Below are 19,036 nucleotides of genomic sequence, written 5' to 3'. Positions count from 1 at the left end.
GCCTGGAGTTGCACTAAGACATCCTGGCCTTTGCCTACCTAAGTTCCACCCATCCCACCAGGATACCCCCTGCATGGAGCACCCCAGGATCACCTAGCTCATTCCTGCTGTAGCTCCTGCTATCCAGCCAGGAAGCTGCCTGGATAGAACATCTTGGTACCTCCTGGCCCATGCCTGCTTCTACTCCAGCCATCTTGCCAGGGTTCCCCCTAGGAGGAATGCCCCAGGCACCCCAACCTGCACTTGCTTTGGCTCCAGCTGTCCCACCAAGATGCCCTATGTCCCACCCCACCCTCCCTGGGACCCCTAACCCACTTCAACTCCAACCTCCCACTAGGGTGGCCCTGGTGCATATTGCCCCAAGACCTACATTCAGTGCCTGCTATAGCTGCAGGCAGCCAGCCAAAGCAACCAGGCACACATGGAGATGTTCCTACACAAGGCCTTCCCTTTAAAACTAAGATAAATAGCTATTCTATGTAATTCATAGGAACAAGCACAGAAAGTCAAACAAAACAAGGAGGCAGAAAAATATGCTCCATATGAAAGAATAAGACAAAACATCAAAAAAATAACTGTGAAATGAAGATAAGCAGTTTACCTAATAAAGAGTTCAAAGTAATGGTCCTAAAGATGCTCACTGGACTTGAGAGAAGAGTGGATGAACTCAGTGAGAACTTCAACAGAGAGACAGAAAATATTAAAAAGAGCCAATCAGAGTTGAAGAATATAATAACTGAAATGAAAAATAAACTATAGGGAATGAATAGCTGATTAGAGTATGCAGAAGAAGAGATCAGTGATCTGGAAGACAAGGCCATAGAAAGCACCCAAGATAAATAGTAATAATCATAATAATAATAATAATAAAATTATTATTATTTTTAAAAATGAGGACAGGTGGGTCCTGGGATCAAGCCCCTTATCAAGCTCCCTGCACAGCAGGGAGGCTGTTTCTCCCTTTGCGTGCTGCTTCCCCTGCTTGTGAGAGCTTTCTCTCTCTCTGTGACAAATAAATAAGATCTTTGAAAAAAGTTAAAAATAAAGACAGGTTAAGGGAACTCTGGAACAATATCAGATGTATAAACAATCACATTATATGGGTCCCAGAGGGAGCTAAGAGGGAAAAGGGCAGAAAACTTATTTGAAGAAATAATGCTGAAAACTTCCCTACCTGGGGAAGGAAACAGACATCCAGGTCCAAAATCACAGAGAACCACCAAACAAGATGAACCCAAAAATACCCACACCAAGACATGTATTAATTTAAATATCAAAGATTAAGTTAAAGAGAGAATCCTAAAAGCAGCAAGAAAAAACAACTAAGTTACATATAAGGGAAATCCCATATATCTGATTTTTCAGTGGAAACTCTGCAGGCCAGAAGAGAATTGTATGATATATTCAAAGTGCTGAAAGGTAAAAACCTGCAGCCAGGAATGCTATACCTGACAAGGTTATCATTCAGAATTGAAGGAGAGATGGTTTCTCAGACAAACAACAGACTTTGTCACCACTAAATTTGCCTTACAGGAAATGTTAAAGGGACTTCTTTAAAAGGAAAAGGCCATAATTCGAAGAAAATTATGAAAGGAAAAAATATCATAAGTAAAAGCAAGCATAGAGTAATTGTAGTAGGTAAATCACTTATAAAGCTAGTGTAAAGTCTCAAAGACAAACATAGTAAAATAAACTTTATTTAAAAAATAGCTAAGAGACTCACAACTAAAAAGATATAAAATATGACATATACATAAAACATGGAGGGGGGATTAAAAATGTAGTGCTTTTAGAATGTGGATTTTTTTTTTTTTTAGATTTTATTTATTTATTTGACAGAGGAGAGACAGCAAGAGAGGGAACACAAGCAGGGGAAGTGGGAGAGGGAGAGGCAGGCTTCCTGCTGAGTAGGGAGCCCAATGTGGGGCTCAGTCCCAGGACCCCGGGATCATGACCTGAGCCAAAGGCGGATGCTTAACAACTGAGTCAGCCAGGCGCCCCAGAACGTGTTTGAACTTAAGCAACCACCAACTTAATATAGACTGCTATATACTAAAGATGTTACAAATGGACCTCATGATAACTGAAAACCTACAGTAGGTACAAAAAAGAGAGAGAGAATGGAATCTAAGCATAAGACTACAGAAAGTTATCAATCACAATGGAAGAGAGCAAGAGAAGAAAGGAACAGGGAAGAAATCCAAAACCAATCAGATGACAATTAACAAAAGGGAAGTAAACATACCTACCTATAATAACGTTAAATATAAATGTTCTAAATGCTCCAATCAAAAGACATAGGGTAAAGGAATAGATTTAAAAAAAAAAACACTTATTCATATGCTACCTGCAATAGACTCACTTCAGACCTAAAGACACATACAGACTGGAAGTGAAGGGATAGAGAAAGATCTTTCATGCAAAAGAAAATGAAAAAATGGGGTATTAATACTTATATCATACAAAACAATTTAAAACAGACTGTAAGAAGAGACAAAGATGGACATTACATAATGGTAAAGAGGTCAATCCAACAAGAGGACGTAACCGTTGTAAATATCAGTACACCCAACATAGGAGCACCCAAGTACATAAAGCAACGATTAACAGAAATAGGGAGAAATTCAAAGTAATACAATAATAATAGGGGACTTACTAAACACCCCATTTGCATCAATGGATAGATCATCCAAACAGAAAATCAATAAGGGAACAGTAGCTTTGAGCAACACATTAGACCAGATGTACTTGTCAGATATATACAGAACATTCCATCCCAAAAGAGCAGAATACACTTCCTGTCAAATGTACATGGAACATTCTCTGAGATAGATCACTGGTTAGGCCACAAAACAAGTCAACAATAAATTTAAGAATATTCAAATCATATCAAGGGTCTTTTCTAACCACAACATATGAAACTAGAAATCAATTACAAAAAAAAAACTGGAAAATACTCAAACTCATGGAGGTTAAACAACACGCCACTAAACAACCAGTGGGTCAACCAAGACATCAAAGAGGAAATTTAAAAAATATATGGAAACAAATGAAAATGAAAATACAGCAGTCCAAAATATTTGGGATGCACCCAAAGCAATTCTAAGAGGGATGTTTACAGAAATATAAACCCACCTCAAAAATAAGAAAAATCAAATAAATAATCTAACCTTATACACCTAAAGGAAATAGAAAAAGAAGAACAAACAAAACCCAAACTTAGTAGAAGGAAGAAAACAATAAAATTAGAGTGGAAATAAATGAAATATAAGGTAAAAAAAATTTTTTTTTAATTTGAAAGATCAGTGAAACCAAGAGTTGTTCTTTGAAAAGATAAAAAAGATTGATAAACCTTTAGCCAGACACATCAAGAAAAAGATAAAGAACTCACGTAAAATCAGAAATGAATGAGAAATGACAACCAACGCCATAGAAATACAAAGGATTATAAGGGACTACAAAAAAATTATATGCCAACAAATTATGTGCCTAGAAGAAATGGATAAATTCCTAGAAACATACAATTTTCCAAAACTGAATGAGGAAGAAATAGAAAATCTGAACAGACTGGTAATGAAAATAAATCATTAATTTTAAAAAAGTGTGCAATGAAAAAAGTCCAGGACCAGGTATCTTCACAGGTGAATTCTATCAAACACATTTTTTTTTAAAGATTTTATTTCTTTATTTGAGAGAGACAGAGACAGAACACAAACAGAGGCAGCTGCAAGCTCCCTGCCGAGCAAGGAAGTGGGATGCATGACTCCATCCCAGGACCCGGGGATCATGACCTGAGCCAAAGGCAGATGCTTAACTGAGCCACCCAGGCATCCCTCTATCAAACTATTCCAAAAAAAAAGAAGAGGGAGGAAAGCTTCCAGATATATTCTTCAAGGCCAACATCACCCATATACCAAACCTGACAAAGACCCTGCAAAAAAACTTAACAATATTCCTGATGAATGTAGATTCAAAAGTCCTCAATGAAATGTTAGCAAATCATTAAATTCAACAATATACTTAAACAATTATTCTCCACAATCAAGTAGAATTTATCTAGTAATATGAGGATAGTTCAATATCCACAAATCAATGTAATACATCACATTAACATGACAAAGGATAAAGACTGTATGATTATTTCAAGAGATACAGAAAAAGCATTTAACAAAATTCAACAACTGTTCATGATAAAAATTCTCAACAAAGTAGGTTTAGAGGGAACATATGTCAACATAATAAAGGCCATGTCTGAAAAAAGCACATAATGATCATCATACCCAATGGTGAAAAACTGAAAGCTTTTTCTCTAATATCAGCAACAAGACAAGTGTGTTCACTCTGGTCACTTATATTCACCATTCTCCTGGAAATCTTAGCTTCAGCAAACATACAAGAGAAATAAATAAAATACTTCCAAATTGGTAAGGAATTAGTAAAACTATCATTATTTGCAGATGACATACTACTATATATACAGACAATTCTAAAGATTCCACCAGAAAACTATTAGATAAGTAATAACTTTGATGAAGCTGCAGGATACAAAATTAATATACAGAAATCTACTGCATATCTTCTTTTTTAAAGATTTATTTATTTTAGAGAGAGAGCATGACTAGGGTGTTGGGGCAGAGGGAGAGAATCTTCAAGCATACTCCCCACTGAGCAGCCAGACTTGAGTTGGGGCTTGATCTCACAACCCATGAGATCATGACCTGAGCCGAAACTGAGAGTCAGACACTCAACCAACTCAGCCACCCAGGCACTCTGAAATCTATTGCAATTCTATACACTGATAACAAAGTAGCAGAAAGAGAAATTAAGAAAACAGTCCCATTTACAACTGCACCAGAAAGAACACCGAGTAATAAATTTAACCAAGGTGAAAGACCTGTACTTCAAAAACTAGAAAGCATTGATGAAAGAAATTGAAGACTCCAAATAGTCACAATAATCATGAGAAAGAAAAATGAAGCTGGAGGTATCACATTTCCAGATTTCAAACTGTACTATAAAGCCCTAGTAATCAAAACAATACGGTACTGGCACAAAAATAGACACATAGATCAATAGAACAGAACAGAGAGCTCAGAAATATACCAATGTTTATATGGTCAGTTAACCTGTGACAAAAGAGGCAAGAATGTGCAATAGGAAAAAGACAGTCTCTTCAAAAATGGTGTTCAGAAAACTGGTAAACAACATGCGAAAGAATGAAACTGGACCACTTTCTTGCACCATACAAAAATATAAAGTAAAACTTGATTGAAGACCTAGATGTCAGACCTGAAACCATAAAACTCCTAAAAGAAAAGACAGGGAGTTCTTTTTTATTTTATTTTATTTTTATTTTTAAAAGAACCTTCATACTATCTTCTATAATGGCTATACCAATTTACACTTCCACCATAAGGGTTCCCTCTTCTCGTGTCCTCACCAACACTTAACTATTCCTCGTCCTTTTTTTATACTAACCATTGTGACTGGTGTTAGGTCATATCACATTGTGGTCTTGATAAGCATGTACCATACAATTCAGTAATTTCACTGCTGAATATTTACATAAGGAAAAAGAAAACACTAATTTGGAGAGATATAAGCCCCTATGTTTACTGCAGCATTACTTACAATAGCCAAGATGCGGAAGTACCCTAAGTATGAATCAACTGATGAACAGAGAAAAAAGATAAACGCACACACACGCACACATGCACATGCACACTGGAATATTAGCCATAATAAGAATGAGAGCCCACCATTTGTAACAACATAGGTGGACCGAGAGAGCATTACACTAAGTGATATAAGTCAGACAGAGAAAGACATATACCATGTGATTTCATGTGTATGTGGCATCTAAAAAAAAAAATGAATGAGCAACAAAAAGCAGAAATAGAAACAAACAGACTCGTAATTACAGAGGACAAACTGGTGTTGCCAGAGAAGAGGGATGTAGGGAGATGAGCAAAAAAGGGGAAGAGTATTAAGAGGTACAAACTTCCAATTATAAAATAAATCAGGGGGATGAAAAATACAGCATGGGAAATATAGTCAATAATATTGTAATAACACTGTATGGTGATAGATGGTAACTACAGTTATCATGGTGAGCAATGCATAGTATATAGAATTGTCTAATCACTGTACACCTCAAACATTTAACATCATATGTCAACTATAATTCAATAATGAAAATGAAAAACCAAGTATAATGGGGAAAAAAAAGAAATCATATGTTCCTAAAAATCCACAACACAAACTAAATAGCTAACAACAAACTAATAGTCCTAACAAATACTGAAATTGGTTACTATCTTTAATATGTAGATTCCAAGATAAAAACAAAAGCAAAACCCAAGACCACAGTAGAGTAATGACCAAGGGACCTAACCAGCATTTAAAGGAGGATACATAAATAATAACATATGGAAAATTCCACATCACAAGGCTTTGAAGAAATGCAAAAAGAACAAATCAGATACCAATAATCACTTTTAAAACCACATTCTAAAAAGATTAATACCCAACAATGTGCTAACACAAATTAATATACTTACTGGCAATTGGATTTAAATTAATACAACTATTTTGGAATTCAATTGAACTTAATTTTGCCTATTTAACAAAACCACTTCCATACTTGGTATATATAAAGGTATAAGGATGTTCATGGTGAGGCTTTTATAATAGAAAAAGATAGGAACAACATAAATATCCAGCAGTAGAGAAATGGTTAACCAAATTGTGGTATATTTATATAAAATAAAAAGAAAATTATGTGGCCATTAAAAATCATGTTTTTAGTATCATGTTTTAGGAGTTTAATGACGTGGAAAATTTCTACAATAAAATGTTAAATGAAAATATAGAATACCAAATTGTACATATAGTATAAGTTCAAAATATATATGTATCTTGTGCCTGTGTGGCTCAGTGGGTTAAGCGTCTGACTCTTGGTTTCTGCTCAGGTCATGATCTCAGGGTCATGAAATCAAGCTCAGGGTCATGAGACTAAGCCCCTCTTTGGGGTCTCCACTGGGCATGGAAACTGCTTAAAATTCTTTCTCTACTGTGTGTGTGTGTGTGTGTGTGTGTGTGTGTGTGTGTGCGCGCGCGCGCATGCTCTCTGTCTCTTTCTCTCAAAAAATATGTATTTTAAAGACACTATCACTATTCTGCTAAGAGTGGAGAGAACAAATCTGGTCAACTAACAGGTCATTTGGCTGTCTTCCACCAAGAGATAGGCCCAAGCCTAATTCAGTTGCTACCTTCCTGTCAATTCTAGTAAATGAGAAACTATCAATTTAGGATCCCCCAAATTGCAGAGGAAAACATAAACTAAACACCTTTGGAATCATGGGACATAAGGGGAAAAATGTAAGCTTATATGAGACAATTTCACTATTACAGTCTAAGATAAATTATCTTTCTTTCATCATTGTTTGGAAAGCAAATGTCTACTCAGTAGACATTTCCTGAAGCATCTTTAGTTTTCTTAGCTTAAGCTGCATAGACCCAGTTCTCTGCTCTATTTGTTGGAAATATTACCCATTGATGGTCAGTCTACCACACCATTACTTTTGAAGAGCTCTGGAGAAAACGAAGTTCACAGTAAATCACAGAGGTTTTCTTTTACTTTGTTTTCTCACATTAAAACTGGATATTTTGTAATATAATATATGGCATATAACAAACATATTTATTATGTGTTACCCTGCTGGGACGGTAAAGTGCATTATCTTAGGTTAACATTGATACATCTACATGCCTGGGAATACCAGGTAAGAAACTCCTCTTCCATAGACAACAGACAGACTCCTAATCTGAGGGGAAATGTAGACATGGCCTCTTTATCACAGTTTTTCAATCTCAACTTGTCCTACTCTTGAAATACACAGGATATATCCTTGTACCTTTGGCATACACTCCTGTTGTTAAAGGATTAATTGTACATTTTCAGGTTACATACCATAGGCTTGAGTACTCATCTGTCCCACATCATGTTTGGTTAAGCTTTATCTATAATATGCTTATTCCTCAGTTATTTTACTTGACAAAGTTTTTGATAAGAAGGAAATTAGTGATGTAATTTTAGCTATTGGTCTGAGACTTTGGAACATTCAGGTATTTCTTGGATGATGTGTTTTGTACATAGTTGCTAAGTAAATGATTGCATGAATGAATTTTAGATCAATACAATAATGGGTTTAATCCATTTACTACTGTAGGCCTCAGTAGGGAAAATTCTGAGATGACTGTCAAATCAATTTATATTCAGAAAAAGAATAAAGATTATTGCTGACAGTAGAGAAACTGACATTGGTTTGAACTGGTTAACCTGATACTCAGAATGTGCGGAAGCATGTTAAACCTGGGCCATGTATTCATATTCTCTTTTTGTGGCAGATTGGAATATTGTTTTAGTCTTGGTCACACCTCCTCCACAGAATGCACATTTTTATATAACTGTGGCCCTCTCCAGCTTCACATTATGACCAAGACATTCTCAGAGACAAGCCTTTGATGATCAAAAAGAATACCCAACTCTGGTGGATTTGGAAGGTACATCTTGGGACTGACATCTCAGGCTTTACTGCTGCATTAATTGTTTTTTAAAAACAATAGAATTTCTTTTTTTTCTTTTTTAAAGATTTTGTTTATTTGACAGAAAGAGGGAGAGCACAAGCAGGGGGAGTAGTAGGCAGAGGGAGAGGGAGAAGCAGGCTCCCCACCAAGTAAGGAGCCCGATGTGGGGCTCGGTCCCAGGACACTGGGGTCATGACCTGAGCCAAAGGCAGATGCTTAACCAACTGAGCCACTCAGGCGCCCCACAAACAATAGAATTTCTTAATGAATTCTTAGATCATGAGGATATATTAGACACTGTAGGCTTTCTTACTATCATAAGTTACCTCATACATCACGAAAATGAAAACACAGAAAGACCCAATCCTCTAATAAAATGTTTTCCTATATCTCATTGTACAACATCTATAAGCATACAAACATAGATGTCTCCCCGCTTCTTCCTTTCTTTGGTCTCCAAAAAGACCACAGTCAAATTGGAAAGGGAAGCCACTATTTGTTAACAGAGCCCTCCACATCATCTCAGGTGAGTACATATGTTTTAAACTATTGACTTTTTGGAGGCGAGGCCCCTATTTTTGCCATCTGAACTATTCTAGTATCAGTAGTGTTGGGAGAATAATATGTTATTATATGTTACCTGCTGGAGGGTAAAGTGCATTATCTTAGGTTAACATTGATACATCTACATGCCTGTGAATACCAGTGAATACCAGTGAATACTGTGAATGCCCTAAAAGTGAATTTAGGGGCACCTGGATGGCTCAGTCAGTTAAGCATCTGCCTTTGGCTCAGGTCATGATCCTAAGGTCCTGGAATTGAGTTCCACATCAGGTTCCTGGCTTAGTGGGGAGCCTGCTTCTCAACCTCTCCCTCTGCCCAGCATATACCCTTCCACCCCAGCTTGTTCCCCCTCTTGTGCACTCTCTCTTACATGTGTGCTCTCTATCTCTCTCTCTCAAATAAACAAAATCTTTTTTTAAAAAAAAGCGAATTGGGGCCAGTCTTGGTCTCTCATAACTCTCAAATCGTCACATGGGCACTCACTTCCTCCATCTACATCTCCAAATAGGAAATAACAGTCACTCTCAAATCACCCAAATTACTTTATCGTCTCTGACAGCAATAATATATAACATTTGCTTTCTCATAAATTTGCCATCAACTATGTGCCCTTACCTCATGAGGGGCATGCCAGATTTTCACCCATTAGTATTTAATACTATAATTACATAATTTTTATTTCAAAAAATTGACTGATTCTCAGTCCTTGCCTCAAACAAGACATGAATTTGAGCATGAAAAGTTTTCATCTTTAGATTGCAAGCGATTGAGAATGTGAAAAAAGATGAATACATATTTATATTTATAAACATGTTATCTTTTAAATTATACTTTCTGCCTGATCCATACAAATCTAGAGTAGAGTATATTTTTCATCTAAAATAGTTTTAATATAAATGCAGAAAGTTGTAATTTGATCACAAAATCCAGATTAGTAATTGTTGCCATTGTTTCTAATGGCACTTTTTTTCCCATAAATAAGGTTGTACATGGACATTTCAAAAATACGTGGTAACCTTTTCAGAATTGCTTCCTCTTATAATTATCTCATTAACATAGGGATCAGTTTAGTACCAAAAATACATAAAGAAAGAGAGACAGTTTGAGAGAAGGGAGAGAGGGAGGAAATATAGAATAATTCTCTCTTGTGCATGCCAAGAGCTAGATTTGGGCCCTGAACCAGTGCTTATCGTGCATTCCAAAAGCTTCACTGTCCTTTCCTGAGTTCATTTTCACCTGAAGTTTTATAAGTGAGTCCTGATACCACATCATTTAATGCTCTGAGTCTGGGTTTTTTAATACGGTATTTGTCTTCAAACTAGTGGGCTGTGAGTGATGGTACGGGAAGGCAGTGGCATTCCTGAGTGCAATTCCTATTGACCTTAGTGTGCAGGACCACCAAGCCATGAGCTTTTTTGAGATGGACAGTCCTCTGAGAATGGACTGTCATTCTTATATCTGATGGCTTTTAACACTGAATGTTTAAATACTAGCAAAACACTGGTAATGATATTATAATTTTATTTTAAATGTTTTCTAAGAAGTCCCAAACCAATCTGTATGCAAACTCGTGACATCTAAGAAATAAGCTCTTTATTTAGGAGTGTTACCTTAGTATTTTTTGCTGAAATTGTAATCTGTATCACAAACTAAATATTGACTTTTTAAAATGGTATCTTTAAATGAATATCTAAATAATCCTTCACTCAGATATATCTCTGAATAGAGAAAACGCCTTTCTTTCTCATCTCCCAGTGATATTGTTGCATTTATAAGGCACTTTAAGCTTATGGCTGGTTGGCTTAATGCAGTCATATGTGGTATTAACAAGGCCAAGATCATAGAAGCTAGTTATTTTTTTTTTCTGTGTACTAACAACATACTGCCAGGAATCAGTCCAGAGACACTAGCACAGAGCAGAAATGGACCACAGCAATCGTCACCACTTCTTATGGTCCATCCTCCCAATGTGACAGGCAAGATGTGTTCTTTGGGCATCATTATTTCAAGGAGGATGTGGTTAGTCGCTTCGGAGGCCCTATCATCTACCTCTGAACAAAGCAGTCTTGATATTTAGGCATTAACTTTGCATTATAATCCCCTATCATCCTAATGGTTTGCTGTGACCTACATCACTAAAGCAGAAATAATAGGGTAGAATGAAATAGACTTAACCTCCCAGGGATGTTGAGTGAATTAGCAAATTAACAAGTGTAAAGTGTTAGCATTTATGTAACTGCTGGTGATTGTCATTATTTCCAGGGACCTAGTCTTATTTCAAATAGAGAATCTAAGTATATTATGCTTTTGTCATAAAGGGTTTTCACCCATATCAGTTGTGTTTAAGCTGAACATAAAACAGAGGTGATAATACCATAGTAGTGATCATCACAATGCAGAGCTGTAAACCTTTTTTCTGTTAACGCTAAAACTATGTTGAGCAACTATCAATGCTTTTAAACTTTGCTTTCTAAGCTTTGCCCCAACAGTTATCTCTACAGTGCTTATTCTTCCTGGAATGGGTGAGGGGAATAGGACCTATTCATTACTCATTCCCATAATGACTTGTATAGTGTATTGGATATGTTTACATCATACAGTCAGGCTAAGATTCAGTAGCTGGTTTGATTGGAACATATTGCCATCACCGTTAAACAATAAAAATTCTTTTCTGCTCTGCCTTCCTGGTGTCCTCCAGAGGTAGCCCATATACAGATTGAAAACTCATGGGGATAAAAAAAAGGAAAACTCATGGGGAATTGAAAATTGAAGTGCTTTCCAACAAAAAGCACTGTACAGAGATCCTTTCAATTTGACATCTTTACCAAGGAATTTTGTTGTCACCTGCAATTTCTGAGGGGACTGTACTTGAGAGAATTCTTCCATTTCTTTCATCACTCTGATTTCACTTACCAAGGAAAGTTATTTAATGCTGATTGCAGGACTCTTGAACTCAGCCTGGGAACTGTAGCATGAACTCCTTGGATCTGGGCTCCTTGTTACTTATTTACATATTCATGTGAAGTGATTTTCAGGACTATTGAAAACCTCTCTTGACCCAATATTGTATAATAGCCAAGATCTAAAGCTCACGTGTTTTTGGTTCTTTTTGTCTTACAGATAACAGACGAGTACCTTTGGAAAGATCACGCTCTCGCCACAATGGAGCTGTCTCATCTAAGTGAATCCTGATGCCAAAGAATATGAAAATATTTAAGTAAACAAAATTCATACATTTTGAGAAGAACAAAATATCCACTCAAGGGATAGAGAATAAATTAATGCATTAATTCAAGGATCAAGCTAAGCTGGGTGAAATGGCATGTATTTGTATTTGTAAAGCTATTGCAAGATGCCTCTCACAATTATACTAATACAAACACAGTTACAAGGGTTATAAAACGTGTTCCATTTTAGTGTAAAGATGTGTATTATTTGTTACTGTGTGTGACCTGATGATAATGATGAAATGTATATGAAATTCAAAAACATTCAGTCTGTCAAAAAATTACAATGTTAATCAAATTTACAGGTCACCCCCCCAAAAAAAAAGTAATAGAAAGAATTATTCAATGTATGCTTCTGATTCCTGTGACATAGAAAAAGAAAAGGCCAATGAAAATGTGTGTATTAATGATTTGGAGAGGTACTCTGTAAGACAAGCCATTTTGGAAGCTAAAAAAAAGTACTGCTTCAACCCTATGAATTTATTTAGAATCTTACTCAAGTGAAAGCTGATGAATTCGTCTGCTTTGGTGAATTAAACTTATCATTAATTAATTAATTAATTAATTATAATTAAACTTATCATTAATCTAGAGTTTCAGTATGATGTTGTAGGCACTTATCTTTGTTAAAAATAAACCAGAGTTTAACAGAAGCAGTTAGAGAAAGTGACTTAAACTTTATTTAAAGAGGTATTTTCTAATTACACACATGTATCTACTTTATACAAATACCATATGACTATTTTTTTGAGAAAAACCTCACATTTCAATGTTTATTCTGGGATGAACCTGAATATTCTGTTACCTTTATTAAGATTTTTTAAAGGTAAATATTGATTCCTGTTCTCTGTGGTTATTTCTTCTATTGCTTCTTTCTCTCATGACCCCCATGAAAGCAGGGAATAGAGTTTCTAAAAGACCTGAGAGGAAAAAGATTTCTCTCTGCAGGCAGCAGGAAACTGTCTGAAAGGTCAACTGTTTTATCTCCCTTTCTATTCCCCTTTCCAATTCTACTGTGGTGGTCTGAAGAAGAAAAAAATTATATGTATGTATGTGTATATAAGTATATGTTTATATCTCCTGCTACAGTAATTCCACATCCCAGTAACTAAGTGAATTTCTCAATCATCATCATACTTACTTACCTTACATTAACAAATTAAAATGATGCTGCTAAAACAACCCTACATTTTTCTTAAATAGATGAAGGCATAGAAGTTAAACTTAACTTACTTGTCTATTACTTTAAAATATGCATTGAAATAATGTGGTATAAATTCTCTGGAGTGTAATCTTAAAACTAACCCATGCAAGATGATTGTCATTACTGTAAAAAATTTCTTATGTATATTTCTTATATAGAAGATCCTATTTCTACTTCTCCAAAGCACATTATAGATATTCAGAAAGAACAAATGACTGGCTTGGCAAGTCACCATCTGAAATAATGTAAACAAGTGACCAGTGATTCAGTCTCCTTTAAATAGTTGTATAATGATTCAAAGTGCTACCTTTTCCTCTAGTGCGTTCTTACTTGGGCATGATATTTGAAAAATCTCTGAAGCTGCTAAAATAGAGATCAAAAATAACAGTATCTGAGATTTTACATTTTTATCCTATCTTAAGATACACATAGGCATATACAAACAAGTTTGAGGGACATAATAATTTCATACACTTTTTCTTAACAACAAAGATATACAAATTTATGTAAGTAATTAATGTGTGTATTTTTGACTTAACATAATGTTTTCTGAAATTTTCATGGTATGGCCTAAGTCCTTTAGTAGCCTTTCAGGCTGTAGGAAAGTGATATTTTGAAATATCAATCCTGACTAAAATTTAGGGACATTTGCCATGCCATATTATCAAGATGGTCAGGAAAAAAAAAAAGATGGTCAGGAAAGAAATATTGATGTGTATCACCTCTTCAAGATGTGAACTTGCCTTATTTTTTTAGTTTGTGAAAAGAATGAAATACTATTATTGCTAAATTATATATTTGTATTTGGACAAATCCCACAATGTTTTCACAACAGTAGGGAACCTTTCAGGGTCTTTCATGAAATTCCAATAATTGAGTTAAAGGATTTGCTTCCCAGAGTTATAAAAGTCCTGCTTTAGCCATTTGCAGTTTTGTTTGAGACTGAAAATTATCACCAAAAAAGTACATAGTAACATTTTTAGTATAGAACCAAATTATACTGAAATCTTTTGTTAGGTTTTTTACTGCCACAGTGAGAAGCACCAATTTATGCAGATTTCCTTCAGAATTATTTTTAAAAATACAAAGTCCTTAAAATGTTTATTAATTGCATTCATCTCCTTTGGGTGCTGTAACAAAGTACCACAAACGTGGTGGCTTAACACATCAGAAATGTATTCTGTTATGGTCCCTGTGGCAAAATGTCCAAAATGAAGGGTTTGCTCCCTCCAAAGTCTCTAGAGGAAAATCTTTCCTTGCCTATTCCCACATGTAGTGACTACTGGCCTTCATTGGATGATGGCTACATCTGTCTCTGCTCCATCTTGACATCACTCTCTCCTCTGTGTATCTAATCTTCCAATGCCTCTCTTTTAAGATCTTTATTCCTGTTAAGGTTCACAGGTTCTGAGAGTTAGGATGTGGACATACCTTTTTGGAGGCACCTCTGCAGCCCAGTACAGTCTGCCCTCTGGCCCCCAAAATTTGTATCTGTCCCATGTGCAAAATATATTCACCCCATCTTAACATTCCCCAAAGTCTCAACCCATTATAGCATCAACTGTAAATCTAAAATTTCACCCGAACATCATCAGTTCAATTGTCCCAAATTTCATCATCTAGATCATCTAAATCAGGTACAGATGAAAATCCTGGGGCAAAATTCCTCTCCAGATGCGAATAAATGAAGCAAAATGAGGTATCTGCTTCCAGAATACAATGGTGGAACAGGCACAGGGCAATAGTTATATACATTCCTGATTGAAAACAGGGAAAATGGAAAGTAGAAAGAAGTAACATGGCCTGATGACCTTCAAAATTTCACCAGGCAAAGTCCCCTTTGGTTTCTTGGCATGACAATCCTCCTTGTTTCAGGACTCTATCCTGTAGGTCTGCAGTTATGGCCTCTTGGCCCATGGATCATGTCTCTGTGCCCATGGTTTGCACTTCTGCCTCTGCTCCCCTGCTTGGGCCTCTGCCTCTGTACTTGAAGTTCTGCTCTGAGAATGACCTTTTATACTGAAGGGTGGCTCATGTTTGCAGCTTTATCATCCTCTTTCTTGCCTATAAAACTTTGGTAGTCTGACAATCTCTCATTTTGTCCTGTCTCGGTCCTTTTCAGGCCAGGCTAAAACTGTTTCTCAAAAACTTTGTGGGCCTCCCATATATGTCAGATTGATTCAGTATTGAGATAACTGTCCTCACAGATCAATAAGTCAAGCAGAGAGAGTCAATTATCATATGGTTTCACTTATTTGTGGAGTATAACAAATAGCATGGAGGACAAGGGGAGTTAGGGAAGAGAAGGGAGTTGGGGGAAATTGGAAGGGGAGGTGAGCCATGAAAGACTATGGACTCTGAAAAACAATCTGAGGGGTTTGAAGCGGCGGGGGGTGGGAGGTTGGGGGAACCAGGTGGTGGGTATTAGAGAGGGCACGGATTGCATGGAGCACTGCATGTGGTGCAAAAACAATGAATACTGTTATGCTGAAAATAAATTAATTAAAAAAAAAAAAGAGTCCTCACAGATCTTTGCTGGATAATGCCATCTCTATTCTTGGCTTCTGTTGACATGGTTGAGTGGATCCATGAGTCAATGCCTAATCTCTTCAACACTAGCCAGAAGTTGTCTTTATCGCTAGAGCACACTATCCTAATAGCGCATCAGCTAATTTTAGCATCTTTTGCATCTGAGTAGGCTCAAAATTTCTGAATTATCAAGTGCTGGTTCCTTTCTGCTTAACAATTATTACCTTGATTTACCTCATTCCCCTTGTATTTTACTATAAGCTCAAGAAGAAAATGGGCCCTACCTCCAGCACTTGGTTTGGAAATCTCAGCTCAATATCCAAGTTCATCACTAACAAATTCTACTTTCCATACAACTGTTGGAAACAATTTAGATAAGCTCTTTGCCACTATATAACATGGATCAACTTCCCTCTAGTTTCCAATAAAATGTTCCTCAGTTCCTTCTGAGCTCACCAAAAGTAACTTTAACATTCATATTTCTAACAGCAGTATATATTTTTCTATCAAATGCATCACAATTCTTCCAGCATCTATCCATTATCCAGTCCAAAGCTACTTCCACATTTTTCGTTATTCATTATAGGAGTACCTTACTTCCTGTTACCAAAATCTGTTTTAGGTTCCTGTGGCTGCTGTAACAATACACAAAACATGATAAATTAACACAACAGAAATGTATTCTCTTACTCTTTGGGGGGGGGGGCAAAAGCCCTAAATTGGGGTCTTGGCAGGTCTGTACTCCCTTTGGAAGCTCCAGAAGAAAATCTGGTCCTAGTCTCTTCCAGTTTCTTGTGACTGTCATTCTTTCCTTAGCTGTGACCAAATCTCTCTCTGTTCTGTTTTCACATTACTTTTCCTTCTGTATATCTAATCTACCTCTACCTCTCTCTTATAAGAACACTTGTGGCATTTGGGACCCACTTGGTTTATACATTAAAAATCTCATCTCAGTGTTCTTAACTGAATCACATCTGTGAAGACCCTTTTTCCAGATAACGTAACATAACAGGTCCCAGGAATTAGAACATGGGCATATTTGGGGGAAGCCATCATTTAGCTCACTACACTAGCCATTGCACATAAATGTACTTTGCACTTCTTAAAATGTTCTTGGTGCTTAAGCCAAACTCAAGGTTTCCTCTAGAAGCTATCATTTGTATAGGCTACTGCATGCTTTGATGTTAAATAGCTGAGCAGGCTATTCCAAAATTTGGTTGATACTTTTGCTACTATGGCCAATGCTTAGCTTAAAAAAATAATTGGTTCCAACTCTGAGCTCTGGTATTTCCCTTCTGCCCCTTTTATGGAGTCTTTGACCAAATGTCTTCTATAATTTATAATGCAGGCATAAAACTACCTCTGATACAGAAGGATTCTTTACAAACTGACTTTAGATATTGTGAATCCCTCAGCTGAAGGGAGAGGTGACAGCAAAGCCTGCTTTGAATGGGTATTGAGGGAGACTGTACCCATACAAGACACCCAGAAGAAGTATTTCAGTAGCAACATAACTTTGGATTCATGCTATCATTTTGCTTCAGATTAGCTACCTGCCTCTTCACAGGGCCAAGAATGACTTGCAACCTTTATATAATGCATACTTACTTATTAAATAAAGTTAAGATAATACATTAAATGTTGTCTGCCTATGATAATATTAAGGATGAGTGAAAGGCATAAATTGAAGTATAAAGACAGGATGTAAGAACATCTTAGAAGGAGAAACTTCAACTGTACAGAAGTACAAGAGTGTTCGTGTTGTTTTTTTTGTTAAAGATTTTATTTATTTGAGAGAGAGAGCATGAGCAGGGGGGAGGGGCACAGGGAGAGGGAGAAGCAGACTCCCTGCTGAAGAGGGAGCCTGACCCATGACCCAGTCTCAGGATCCCGGGACCACAACCCGAGTCACAGTCAGATACTTAACCAACTGAGCCATCCAGGTGCCCCTACAAGAGTGTTTCTTTAAAGACCTGATCAGGGGGAAATCATGGGATATATTCAGATGTACATACCTGTGGGAATCATAAGATTTTTTTTTAAAAGTATTCTTTAGCACTTCTTACCAGTGTAGTGTAGAAATGTTTGCACAACTTAAAAGTCCAGAAAAGTCAGAAGGGTGATTCATATCTTCCAGGGAAACTATACAGAAGAAGGGTTGTTGGTTTTGGGTTTTTGGTTTGGGTGGGGTTTTTTGTTGTTTGTTTTTTTGGTCTCGATTATAGAATGAAAGCAAATGGACTTCAAATGCTCAGAGAAGTAAAAATCTGGAATAAGTAATAAAGCATTGTATATAATTATTCTCTGGAAGGCTTTCAAAAGAATCTTTCATCATGAGTGGGTTGACTTGAAGGTGGAGGGTTAGATAAGGTAATAACCAGATCTATAAATGATATGATCCAAAGTACCTGATGAGACCATTGTTTCCCTTAGAATTTTGGGCTACTCTGGGAATCAGGTACTTCAGCTTATTTTTTTTCTCCCCCCAGAGGCAAATTCCTTAGTAGTGAGTCTGAAAACCTTAGTATCTACAACTAGGGGAATTTGAGTTTAATGCCAAGAACTCAAAGGAAAGTGGAAATCTGGAAATTGATATGTATGTAATTCATGTAACATGGTGTATAGCTTTGATTTATAATAAAAGGAAATGTATATCCGAAGATCCCATTAAAAGTCTGAATTTATTTAGGTGTCTGGAGTCCCAAATAAAATATTATTATAGTTACTATGCATTGTAGGAGAAAACAACTTGGAAATTCATGAGTTATGTGAATCATGACTTTCTAGTTTTTAGAGATTAGCCAGAATTCAATCTCAAGCCATGGTAACCATATATCTTGACTAATAGAGGTTCAGCCAATGTGTTCACCTGTTTTGGTTAATTGAGGTCCAGACAATATTTTCACCTTTTGATGTTTATGAG

At 36.3% G+C, this 19,036-nt stretch overlaps 1 protein-coding gene across 1 annotated transcript in view; it reads left to right on the top strand.

Moving 5' to 3' along the window:
• Positions 1–18,773, top strand: part of DIAPH2 (diaphanous related formin 2) — a 987,699-nt gene extending 968,926 nt beyond the window's left edge. The window contains exon 28 of the mRNA XM_059385748.1: positions 12,274–18,773. Coding sequence (XP_059241731.1) covers positions 12,274–12,338 — 65 coding nt within the window. The 3' untranslated portion in view covers positions 12,339–18,773. The remainder of the gene's footprint in view (positions 1–12,273) is intronic.
• Positions 18,774–19,036: the final 263 nt, after the last annotated feature.

The sequence above is a fragment of the Mustela nigripes genome, chromosome X (genome assembly GCF_022355385.1).
Source record: "Mustela nigripes isolate SB6536 chromosome X, MUSNIG.SB6536, whole genome shotgun sequence".
NCBI classification, from domain to species: Eukaryota; Metazoa; Chordata; class Mammalia; order Carnivora; family Mustelidae; genus Mustela; species Mustela nigripes.
Note: the sequence above shows the minus strand (reverse complement) of the source record. Positions and strands in the feature narration are given on the sequence as shown.